The 13,770-nt window shown below is 37.2% G+C and overlaps 1 protein-coding gene across 1 annotated transcript in view; it reads right to left on the reverse strand.

Annotated features, from left to right (window-relative positions):
* The window catches only part of pign (phosphatidylinositol glycan anchor biosynthesis class N), a 171,764-nt gene that overhangs the window by 72,435 nt on the left and 85,559 nt on the right, over positions 1-13,770 (reverse strand). Inside the window, exons 13-14 of the mRNA XM_002934389.5 lie at positions 10,251-10,329; positions 2,186-2,368 (exon numbers count right to left, since the gene is read on the reverse strand). Of these exons, the coding sequence (XP_002934435.2) occupies positions 2,186-2,368; positions 10,251-10,329 (262 nt within the window). The remainder of the gene's footprint in view (positions 1-2,185; positions 2,369-10,250; positions 10,330-13,770) is intronic.

The following is a 13,770-nucleotide window of genomic DNA, read 5'->3' on the forward strand; positions in this document are numbered from 1 at the left end:
TATCACTTCTTATATTTTGAGAAGTAACGATCGATTCACTAAAAGGACACTGAATTAGGAAGCGATGTTATTTTCGTTATTTATCTGGCGATGACATATTTTTAAGCGTTATTTTAAAGCATGCAATATATTTATGTGTTATTTCATAGCTTGCGATATTAGCGCAAGCTATTACGTACATAACCATTACTTTCTAAAAACTACCGTTCTGAAAATTACTATTTCCCTGAAAACTGGAGGATGCAGCACTCTAGGACAATCACACACTTGAAATCCAACTGCAAACTCCACCACCTGCAATTTTGTTTAGTTTCACAGTAATTATTGCCACATTTTATGCTTTTAACGCTTCAAATATGTATGTGAATTATGCGTTAGTATTATTTCTATTCGATAATTACCCCAATGCAATGGAAATAACGCTTTGCGATAATCAGGATTTTTATGCATGCGATATGAGTATCGGTACTTAATTATCAAATATGAGAATCGGTACTTAATTATCAAACACTTTTTAATGCATAAAACTATGCATTAAGCGTTAATGACCTTTAGTGAATGGGCCCCTATGGCTGTTGCAGAATAAGCGCCTTTTATATGTAGTATGTGTCTTAATTACCTCCAACAGTACAAAGACCCCAGAAAACATTACCCCATACAACATTGTGTATGTTTTGGAAATTACATTATTACTTATCCAAAATAGAAATTTATGTCTTTCTACTCCAAACTACCAAACTGCAAATCAACATTAAAATCAACATTAAATCCAAGTAACAAATACAAATGCAGAACTAATATGGTGATAAAAACATAAAAAAATAAAGTTATTCAAATCAATAATACAAAAAATTATTGGTCCAACAGAGTGATTAGTGGTCAAAATAATTGACCCAATAGTCATGATGCAAACAAACAGTTTTTACGACATAAATAAAAAAAAGTTACAAAAAAACGAGTACAGAAAGCAGTTTGTGTGTGTGTGTGTGGCGAAAATTTTGGATAAACTCTAGATGCAGTACTACAAACTGCAGTTTAATTTCCCTAATGGGGATAATCATTTTATGGTTTATTCTCCTGCTCATTAACCAGACAGCACAATAATCAACTTTAAAGTTGTAGTCATCTTTAAAGGAATACTGTCATGGGAAAATATGGCAAAACGCATCAGTGAATAGAGCTTCTCCAGCAGAATCCTGCATTGAAATCCATTTTTTTATATTTAATTTTGAAATTTCACATGAGGCTACTCATATTCTTCATTTCCCAGGGTGCCATAGCCATGTTACCTTTGCTCTGATAAACTTCAGTCCCACTTTACTGCTGTGCTGCAAGTTGGAGTGATATCACCTCCCCTCTCAGCAGCTGATCAGCAGAACAATGGTAAGGTAGCAAGATAGCAGCTCCCAGTAGAATAGCGCTCAATAGTAAGAAATTCAAGTCTGACTTGGGGCTCCTTCAGTTACATGGGAGTAGGAGAAACAATAGGTTGCCTGAAAGCAGTTCTAATGTGTACAGCTGTCTTTTTCTGAAAGATCAGACTAAAGCTGGCCACACACGTGGCGATTTTCGATTCAGGGCTGAATTGTCAGATATGGAGGTAGAAACAATAGTATTTCTACCTCCTTCTGCCAATTCAGCCCTGAACATAGATCTTGTTCTGGCGCCTTCAATGGTGCCCGATCAAAATCTTTTAACCCGCCCGATCGGCGAGTCGTCCGATATCTGCAGCCTTCTGTGATATCGGTCGCCTCGTCTCAAACAAGGTTTCTTACAATATTATCGGTGCGTGTATGGCCAGCTTTAGGCAAAATGCACTAAGATGGCTGCCTACACACCAATGTTACAACTAAAAAAATCATAACAGTATCCCTTTAAGTACTTACATTTGCTACATGCTACATAGCCCAAAAAATAGTGTTATCCACCACCTCAGTCAAAACTTTGCAGTCCAAGATTACTGATTTAGTTTCTTCCTACAGTTCTGCTATTATTTGATTGCTTAAGGTACTTAAGTGTCGTCATTCTCACAGACCATGCTCAGTTTGCATTTAAAAACACTCTGTCTGGTTTGCTATTCCCTAGTAATTCTCTTCCCTACTAATAATTATATGGATGAGGTATCATATGAAATTAAACTGTTTTCCTCACACTGTTGATATAGAACTAGAAATATTGTTCTTACCTTGTTTAATTTTAAAGAATCCTTGGTAATTCCAGTATTTGTTCTTAAAATTACTAAAATAACATAAGAAATCCATCCAGAAAAACCAGCAAAAACACTTATGCCAAGGAAGAATCTGTCATATGTGTGATAGTATGCCAGTCCTCTTAATGCTAGGTCAATAAGGTTTTCACACAAAGCCATCTAGAATGAAAACAAAAAAAAACAAGGATGTAAATGGATAATCTTACATTTAAACCCTACTTATATATAGGTGTATACTCTCAAACTAGGATCTTTTAAAGTATAGAGAAAAGGCTCTTAATTAAGGATAATGTTGACTTAAAAATCAATGTTGTCTAGCTTGTAACAGCAGTTACTTAAGATCCATTGGCTACTGGGTCCCAGGGATTCTAGAAGTCCTGTGAGTGAGTGAAACCTGCCCAACTTTTAGGGTAAGGCCCCACAAAGCGGATAGTCAGCCTGCGTATAAGTGCAGATATCGACTGCATGTGCCTGCACCTGGCAGATTCATTGCTATCCGGTGCAGACATAATTAGAAGATTTTTTAGGTGTATGGGTGGATTGTCAGCCTGCACTTATACACAGGCTGACAACCTGACTTGTGGGGCCTTCCCCTTAGTTAATCCAGAGGAAAACAGAAAAAAAAATTGCCTCAGGGGGGAAAATTTTCATCCTGACTGCAAAACTGCAATGGGTCCACTCTGAATCAATTTTGTACACAGGTTAATTTCAGTAACCTTTTATTTGCATTAGTAATCCAATTTTCTGTAATGTAAGAGTTGCAGTTTTAATTTCAATTATAGTGTTAAAGACATACTACACACCATTTTCCTTTTCAAGCCATAATTTAGTGTACCAAAGGCCCAGAGATTGCTATTTGTTGTTGGAACTGAAGTCCATTCTTAACTGTAACAATTTTATCCATTAAAAGGGCAGAGCAAAATCATGTTTACAACTTTCCCCCATAATCTTTGTGAGCAATACAATTTTCCTTAACATATACTGAACCACCTAACAGTCAGTGACCTGCTGGGTGCCCTATACCTCCCAGGGCCCCCAGCACTGCCAGGGTTTTCCTCTTCTAGATTAAAGCTGGCCATACACTAAAATCTGCTGGTTTGGGGAGGTTGCCAAATGAGTCCATCTTTCCCTGATATGCCCACCTTGAGATGGGTGATATTAGGCTGGTCTTCTGGTCCTAGGACCAAACAATCATATCAAAGCAAAGGAAATGCAGGCTGTCAGGACAATGTCCATGCCCTGAGAGGATTTTTAAGCCTGCTCAATCAATATCTGGCAAATGCACAAGCAGATAAGCTGCAGACTTTGTCTGATTATATATGCACATATATAGGGGTCACCTTTATACCCCCCATGAATTGCAAAAATTGATTCAGATAGATTTTGCGCCTAATCCAGTGTAAGTACAAGAAATTACTTGTCAACTGCATTCAGCAAAAAACAAAAGCTAGATTGCTCTGAGTACCTATGCCAGAATCAAATTTTGGACCTGTTATGAGATACCCTCTTGGTTTCAAATTATATAGTTTTGAGCACATAAATATTGCTTGTGAGATGGGAATATCAAAACAACCCAGTATTCTCAGAATCAGATTCATCTGAACTCAAAGATCACAGCCAGGCCCGGATTTGTGGTGAGGGCACAAAGACCTGGCCCTAGGGCAGCACAAATTTAGGGGCGACTAATCCGTGCAGTGCAAATGGCAGGGTTGTATAGAAACCTATGGTGGGTAAGTTGCATGTGTCTAAAAGAATTGTGTACACTCAGTAGATAAACTACAGCTTGCCAGTATAAATGCAACCATTTACTTCACTGGATCAGCTAAGACTTTCTTTTTTCATTAAATCTGCCTCTTTTAATTTAAATTTGGATGTAGAGGAATTTAAATGCAGTTCTGTGGGCAAACTGATAAGCCATACACAGTATAAGCCAAAATTGGAAGCAGTTAAATTAAATGCAGTTCTTGTCCACTAGTAATCATATTTCTCCCTTCAAATACAGAAGGTGCCACATTATTGGCACTTACATTAGATGTAGAAAAAACCCAGTTCAGAAAGTATTGTTACTAATGTGAAATCTATGGACCTTCCCGTATCTTAATTTATTCCTCTGGGAAAAGTTCATATGCATAACATATTTCTAATAAAAGATGCTGTTTTTTACATTTCATAAAAGTCCGATCCAGTGAATCATGCATTTTAGTAGAATCATGCATTTTAGTAGAAGAATGCCTATATGTATATCAAATGTCAAGTGGTTTATTTAATTGCGTAGAGGCTAAATGTCCTCAAATCAATTTCAGTATGAGTCATTTTCTATGTTATGCAGCCAGTAACATGAGGGAGGATGCAGTACAAGCCCATAAAGCAGTTGAAACCAGAAGAAGTCAAAACTCATAATTATTCTGTAAAACACAATTCAGCATGCATTAAAGTAACAATTTATCAAATATAGAATGTGGGAATCCTGAAGAATTTACAGATTCTGAAGAATCATTACAGAATTTACAGAATATTTAAATATATAATATTCAGGAATATTTAACACATTTTACAACTGTATGATGGACAAACATCCCAATGTTGGTCTGGATTTCTTAGCATTTAATACCCTAGCATGTATGGCTGGTGGAATACTTAAAGGAATACTGTCATGGGAAAAAATGTGTTTTTAAAAACACATCTGTTATTAGAGCTTCTCCAGCAGAATCCTGCATTGAAATCTGTTTTTCAAAAACACAGAATTTTTATAATTAATTTTGAAATTTCACATGAGGCTAGCCATATTCTTCATTCCCCAGGGTGTCACAGCCATGTGACCTGTGCTCTGATAAACTGCAGTCACATTTTACTGCTGAGCTGCAAGTTGGAGTGATATCACCCCTCTCCCAGAAGCCAATCAGCAGAACAGTGGGAAGGGAGCAAGATAGCAGCTCCCAGTAGATAACAGAATAGCACTCAATAGTAAGAAATCCAAGTCAGTCTTGGGAAATCCCCAGTTACATGGGAATAGGAGAAACAATAGGTTACCTGAAAGCAGTTCTAATGTGAAGCACTGGCTCTTTCTGAAAGCTCAGACTCACAATGCACTGAGATGGCTGCCTACACACCAATATTACAACCAACAAAAAATACATTTGTTGGTTCAAGAATAACATTTTAAACGATAAGAGTGAATTTTTGCTATGAGACATTTAGAAATAAAAAGTACACCATAAAAATCATGACAGTTTTCCTTTAAAAGGACAATTTAGAACTTTTAAAAAGAACACTTTGCCATATTGGAGCCCTAGTTGCTTTAATTGCACTCTATTAAGAGACGGCAGTGTATGGTATAATGTATGTATGTATAGTATGATGTAGAGCTGTGCTGTCCAGTTGGCAGTCAGCGGGCTGCATCCAGCCTGCGGCCCCCCCCACCTGTCTGGCTGCTGTGACTGTTTACCTTTGTGTAAGCTTTAAATGGTATCAGTACTGAGATTAACTGGCCTATAACACGGTATTTATTTCCCTTTTAAGCAATTGGCACCAAAACTTACCTGCATATTTCAGATGGGACCTAACCAGTGTTTTTTTAAAGGGGAAAAATGACTTTCGCCTCCCTTAATCTATACCCCTTTTATTATGGACTGCCCCTTCTGTCTTGTGACTAGTATTGCAAGATACAACTAAATGTTATCTACAAGTAAGCCTGGGTCCTTCTCCATCAAAGAATAAATTACCTTAGCTCCATTAAGGCAGAGGTTTCCAACCTTTTTTTTATCCATAAACCATTATCAAATGTAAAAAAATAAAAAATTGGGACGCAACATGAGCAGTGCCTGGGGTGCCAAATAAGAACTGGGGTTGGCTATTTGGTAGCCCCAATAAGGAATGGCAACCTTATATGTATAAACACTAAATCTTATTTGACACTTAGCTGCACAGTTTTTAGACCCTGTGCAAAAATGTCACTTCCTAGATAGAATTCTTATTCCTAGAAATCCTATTGTTTCTACCTCCATATCTGACAATTCAGCCCTGAACGCCTGTGGAGGGTGGAAATGATCTTTCGTGCGGCCGATGGTCACACGAAAGATCCAAAATCGCCACGTGTGTGGCAACCTAAAAGGACATGTAAACCCGGCAGACAAAAATGCAATCAGTGATTTCAACAGCCTCTTTGAAATCTTTCAATACCCGACCCTACGGTTATTCAAAGGTTAATAATAAGGCTGCAGCATCCCCTTTATCACTTAGATTTCCTTCTCCTTCTGAAACCCACTCAGCCCCCCCCTCGGGAATTTGCTTTGGCTGTTGGCTGCTGGGCATGCTCAGTTCTTTCAAGCTCAGATTACTAAAAACGCCCTCCAGTCTAGCAGCCAGTGAAGAGATGGCATTGCTGGTTCACATAGAAACTCAGCTCTAGCTGTCTGTTTTAATTTTTTTCTCCTTTCCTTAGCTTAGCTTAACCATTACAGTGCTTATTAACCATTACAGTTCTGCCTGTGTGAGCCTGCATTCTTGATGAAATTTATGCAAAATAAGGGTCTCTGTTCACATATGCTGTTTGCAGATTTAAATTTAACTGATGTGTTAGAGGAAAAATGGCCACCGGGGTACACATTATGCCATTTGGGTGGGGTAGTGGTGTCAAACTGATATATATTGTAGGCAAATGTAGGGTTTACATGTCCTTTAATGGTTTTGTGTGATCAGTAAACACATATACACTGCTATACTTTACTTTTCAAGTAAAGCAATCTGTTCTTTATTTTCTATTTTTGCTTTCTTTATTGATGACATAACATTTAAAGGCTTTCCCCTTCATCCTTGTTGACCGCTCTAGGGTGATGGCACACAAAGGTTTTATGGGTCATGTCCTTACCCAGTGCAAGAGACAAAAAAAAACCCTTCATGTATAACATTTGAAATGCAGGAGAAGGCAATTCATGTGTTTTACTGGTGAAGATTTGGGTTGATTACAATACAGGCAATGTGGTTTTGTTGTGCTGGAGGAAATTCAGAGAAGGCAACAACGCATCCTGCGTGCCATCACCCTTACATCTATCTTAAACGAAAAAACAATACCTTACCAACGGATAACTTGGGGTATAATTTTCCTTTAAGCGCATATGGTGGCTCTTAATACTTTTAGACAACTTGGCAACAATGTCAGTATTTTTAGCTGTAAACCTCATATTATGATGCCAATATGCATGCCCCCAATAAGTGGTGCAAGGTCAGTAATAAATTCTAAGATTCTGATCTCAATGATCAAATCAGTGAAGATCTCCCGTGCACCCATGATATTTATTAATACCAAGCTCTTTCATTTTATTCAAGTATATATTTGCTTAACTGAGATATTTAATATAATTTTTCCTGTTTTCTCATGGATGTGTACATTTAGTAAATTTCATTGCACATAAATTTTTCTCAAGCCCTGAAATTTTAGAGGTCTTTTGAAAATATTATACATTGTCACAAGCTATCTAATAAGTAAAAGACTAATCTGACAGCTGTATCAAGGGATAATACAACACACACAAATGTCCACAGGTCAGCCAGGAATATCATTATGTAACTTTATCTTTTATCTCTTGGAATCCTTGCCCCAGCTTTCACTATATCTCCACAATATCTATTTTATTTTGACAGAAAAATATTTAATGGCATAATTAGATCCATTATACCACCTGGCATGATAAAGTTTTAAAGCATTTTTACAAGAAAATAATTCAGGGATAATTAACTTTCAGAAATCCAGATGCTGCATCTGAAATGTCCATGAATCTTATTTTCTACTTTCTACTTTTAAAAGGGGCAAGAGTAAGGGGAGGATGCCTGTAAGTGTGCAGCTGTGATATTCCTGTCTTGAAATTGAGACCTGCAGGGAGCTAGATTGCTTCTGGTTTAGTGATATCTATTATGGGACCTATTTATAGTTAAAATTATGAGTCTTAAAACCACCTGGAGGTGCCATATGCCGTTTGTAACAAAAGTCACAATTCAATACAGTACTCTAACTACACTTGCGCCTTACTGACATCCTTTAAGGACAATTCTCCTACTGTCTGTGCAAGTACCAGTAAAAAAGGTAATTGCATTTATGATTGCTATTTTAAATACGATTCACAGCATATGTCTATTAAGATACTACTATGCCACTGATGAAAAAAAATACCTCTATGCTTTATGAGCCAGTGATCTGACAGCGATATTCAATATCAATATTATTATTATTATAAAGTGTCATTATATTCAGTTACTCTGTACACCAAAAGGGTAGAAACAAACTTACAAAATAGGACACAGATAAGAATTTGTATGTAATTTGTATAGCTGTACAGTGCTTCACACAATACTACTGTATAAAAGATGTATATATACTTCAATTAGAACTAGCGTAAGGGTCAAAAAGTGATCTATATAAGGCATATTCATTTTTCTTTTCTTTGTGCTCTGCATACACACCCTATTTCTCTTAAGAGCTCAACAAATTCCTACTTTAACAACTTAAATTCAAAGTAAAACCATTTTTTAAAGGAGAAGGAAAGTAATTTTGGCATTTTACTGCCAATAGATTTGCCACATTAGTGCCACCTAGAACAATATATTTATTCTGCAGAAACCATTAACATACCTGAGTAAACAGCTTTAGAAGTTTTCTCCGTTTGCTTAAGATAGCAGCCGCCATTTTAAGTAGCTTCCTGCCTGCAGTCTAGCCTTATAGCTAATATCACACATTCCTAAGGGAGGGGGGAGCGAGTTCTTAGCATTTTAGTGGGAGGGGAGAGAGGAGAGAACTGGGCACGGGAATTAAGGATGTTTATGAGAGAGGAAGTCAGACACTGGAACATCATGTTAACAAAAAAAGAGACAAGAAATCTTGTGTTTCTTTTGATAGAGGACTCAGTGCTGCATTTCTGTGAGTGCTTATAGCTTTATTTACATAGACCTTTCTAATAAAGCTTACTTTTTTAGGTTTTTACCTTTCCTTCTCCTTTAAGTTCCATAGTTTGGGATAATTGTGAGGGTAAATGTGAGGAACTGCAGTTTTTTCAGATCTGCTATATTTTTGTGGAGATTGTAACAACAACTAGTTGAACTGCAATCAGGACTGAAACACAAGTCTAAATGAGCCATTAGATAAGTACTTTTCAGACATTTCCAGTTCAAGCAGCCTGTTGAGGTTCAGATATATTCTTAATTTCCCAGGGTGCCACAGCCATGTGACCTGAGCTTTGATAAACTGCATTTTACCGTAGCGCTGCAAGTTGGAGTTATATCACCCCCCCTCCCTTTCCCTAGTAGCCGATCAGCAGAACAATGGGAAGGCATGAAAGTAAAAATGTTATGTGTTTTATCACATGGGAAAAAATATACTCAAACCTTTATAATTTCTGAAATAATGACATTACTATTCACAATCCTCCTTCAGGGACCCTTCTCTGCATGCTGGTGAAACTTAATTTTAATTTAATTTTTGCTTCCACTATAGTCTCTCTTCAGACATTTCCCAAGCAAAATATTTGGATTCATCTTCAGATTAAACACAGTGCAAAATCTTTTTGAAATCTTGATATTTTGAATGTGGTAATGAACAGAGAAACACTACCATATAACTTTTATAGACAATTAAAGTTCAGAATCTCTGACCTCTAAATTCCCAAGAAGCTGAATATGACAATTCTTCATCCCTAACTCTCAGTCTGTCAGTAATAAGCAAAATGCTATGTTTTCTGTGTTCTGAGTAAAAAATGTGATGTACCAACTGATGTAGGCACTTAGTCAGCAGAAAAATATTCCCATATAAAATGCTGAAGCAGAATCAAACAGTTAATGAAGAAAAGAAGAAAAATCACATGTCACTTTACCCAGTGCAATACAAATTGCTACGTCTATTTCTGAATGCTCTGGTAATTTGGTGCTAAAGAGATTTGCACTAGGAGTTTTCATATGATTGAAATGCCAATCTTTACAACAAAGGAAACACAAGGACACATAAAAGACATTACTCAAATAAGAAACCACCGCTGCCTTTTGATTATACACTTACCGCTTCTTTGTAATTTTCTCTGTGGATGTAAGATCTTGTTTTTCTCAAAATGTCAAGTTGTTTAGAATCGGAAAGCAAACTGTAAATATAAGCAGATAAGAACATTGTGAGTATTGATATAAGGTGCTAGAAAAGCTTACCTACAGTATATACTAACAAACAACAATCACAATGACAGATAGGGTCTCATTCAAGTCAGATAGAGCAGATGTGAGCAGTAGTCTTCTTTATATTGGGAATTTTATTTTTGTGACATATAAATGCACTAGTCTGTGTAGATTTGAGAAACAACTAACTAAAAAAAACGATGTCAGCATTTTATGATTACACATGTTTTTTTAACTGCTACATTTTCACAATAGATATCACAATCAGTAAAAAAAAAAAACCTGTGAAAGAAAAATTTAAAACATTATCAGAAGCTCAGAACATCCCCTTGGAAAAAGCTGAGTTTGTAAAGTTGAGCAGGCATTCTACTTTTTGAGGTATTTTGGCACTATAAGAAAATTTGACTTTCCTTATAAAGAAGCAGTTGCAATCCACTTCTATAGGTGTTCATCCTAACAAAGTGTCAAATTAGAGATCACATTACCAAAGCCATTAGTGCAATACTTAGAGTGGTTCCACCAAAAATTAACTATATTGACAGCATGTAAACATACCTCCAGGAAATCTCTCTTTTAAAATAAAAAGGTATTTCTTGGAAATAAGAAGTCTTAAAATTCTTGAATTGCTCAATAAATGTTGTCTAAAGAATCAATCAGTTCCTGAAGTTAAGAACAGGAGAGTTCCAGTCTTGCTCATAAAGTACATATAAACCCCCCACACATAAAAATGTAATCAGTGAACAGCCTTTTAGAAATCTTTCAGTATCTGCCACACTGGTTGTTCAGAGGTTAACAGTAAGGCTGCAACATCCCCTTAATCACTTAGATTTTCTTCTCCTCCTGTAACCCACTCGGCCCCCTCCCTCTGGAATTTACTTTGACTTCTGGCTTGTGGGCATGCTCAGTTGTTATAAGCTCAGATTACTAAACACGCCCTCCAGTCTAACAGCCAGTTAGGAGATGGCATTGCTGGTTCCCATAGAAACTCAGCTCTAGCTGTCTGCTTCAATTTTATTCTCCTACCTTTCTCTCCTGAGCTCAGCTTAATCATTACAGTGCTGTTCTGTCTGTGTGAGCCTGTATTCTTGATGAAATGTATGCTGAATAAGGGTCTGTGTATGTATGCTGTTTGCAGATTGGATAGGGCCTTTGGGAAAATTGTCATCAAGATAATTACATAACACTGAGGGGTATATTTATCATGCTGTGTAAAAAGAAGAGTAAAACATTAACAGTGATGTTACTCATAGCAGCCAATCAGATGCTTTGCTTTTTTAACTGTTGAAATCTAATTGCTGATTGGTTGCCCTGGGCAACATCACCGGTAATGCTTCACTCCACTTTTTACACAGCATGATGAATAAACAGGAAGGAACAGAAGCTCTAGTTAGAAGGTCAGTTGGGAAATAGATTCAGAAGGAGAAAAATCTGCCCCCCTTATCAAAAATATCAGTGATGTTACTCATAGCAGCCAATCAGATGCTTTGCTTTTTTAACTGTTGAAATCTAATTGCTGATTGGTTGCCCTGGGCAACATCACCGGTAATGCTTCACTCCACTTTTTACACAGCATGATGAATAAACAGGAAGGAACAGAAGCTCTAGTTAGAAGGTCAGTTGGGAAATAGATTCAGAAGGAGAAAAATCTGCCCCCCTTATCAAAAATATCAAGGAATTTATAAAATGCCTTAGAAGAGGATGTAAAAACAGCAAAGTTCAGAATTAAAAATGATGTTCCCAGACCGCCATTAGCAGGTTATGTCCAGGATTAAAGGAAAAAGAGGCAAATAAACAACATCAAGATAATTACATAACATTGAGGATTCTCAGTGTGTACAGGAGAAGGAGCTCACAAGGTAAGCCAAACTCGATAGGGATGGGCAAATCTTTCGATTCTTAGCTCCCTAAGCCAGTTATCAAGTTGAACGGCGAGAAACATTAGTTAGTTCCTTAAATGCCCACTTAAGCTTTTTCATTGTTAAGGTACTCTAATGTAAATATATAAGAAAGACACAATTTATTGGCACACCTAAAATAAGATAAGTTAAGGTTCTCTAACAACCCCAAACAGTACTGGAATGTAAGGACAACTTTATTGTGTTGGGTTGAAAAACCCAACATACTGTTCTTCAACTTCAGCTTATTCTTCCGCTTTTTCTTCTTCTGCTTCTTCTTTTTATTCTTAACTCTACTCCTCCTACAGTTTTAGGGGTACAACACCCAAACTCTCCATACTTCTTCTGCCTATAGCGGAGCAGGTTGCTTTTGCTTTTCTAAGCGATCCCGCCCCCCTTCTTTTTGTAGCGCCGCTCCGAACTCCCCAATTTTCACATTGACTTTGACAGGGAAGATTTTCAAACTGCTTCCACTCTTACAGCTTTGAAGCTACACCCCCCAAACTTGAATAACATAATAATGGAGTAACCCCAAAAAAAACAGCAACATTTGTTGGATGACCCCAAAGTGGGAGTAGCCACCAACAGCCAATCAAATTTCACCTATTGACTTTTATTGGTAAATTTAAACTGCTGCCACACTTACAGCTTTGAGGCTACACTCCCCAAACTTGAATCACATAGCTGACAATTTATGTCTTTGTGTTGTGGGGGCGGAACCCACTGCATACACGGGGAGGACATAGAGACTACCCAAACTTGAATCACATAGTCATGGGATCAGCCTGAATGAATTGATATTTGATGATTGTTTGATGCTCAAAAGTGGGCGGAGCTGTGAACAGCCAATCAGATTTTACCTATTTACTTGGCAGAAGTTCAACCTGCTGCCATTCTAACAGTAATAACGCCGGGGTCACTAGGGGACTGCATTTTTAGGTTTTAAAAAGTGGGTGGAGCCACCAACAGGGTTCCCAAACTTTGCACAGTCAGTCACTGTCTGACTACGTATTCAGAGTTAGAACAAGTGGGCAAAGCCACCAACAGCCAATCCATTTCCACCCATTAAATTTCATTGGTTTATATTTAAACTGATTATTTAAGTATTAATTCCAGGGTTGTTAGTCACTGGGTATTTGCAGTTCACAGTTAGAAAAAGTGGGCGGAGCCACCAACAGCCAATAACATTTAACCTATTTACATCCAATGGTCAAGTGTAAAATGCTGTCAGTCTCACAATTTTTATGCTTGAGTCCCAAACTTTTCAAAATTGGTTACTGGGGAACTGCAGTTCAAAAATAAGAAAAGTGGGTTGGGCCACTAACAGCCAATCAGATTTCATCAATTGAATTTTATTGGTTTAAATTTAGAATGCTCTCATTCTCACACTATTTATGCCAGGGTGCCCACTGTTTGTCACTGGGTGACTTCGACTCAAGGTTAGAAAAAGTGGGTACACCCACCAACCACCAATCACAAATTACCTATTGACTTTTATTGGTTTAAATTTAAACTGCT

This window comes from Xenopus tropicalis, chromosome 6, assembly GCF_000004195.4.
Source record: "Xenopus tropicalis strain Nigerian chromosome 6, UCB_Xtro_10.0, whole genome shotgun sequence".
NCBI classification, from domain to species: Eukaryota; Metazoa; Chordata; class Amphibia; order Anura; family Pipidae; genus Xenopus; species Xenopus tropicalis.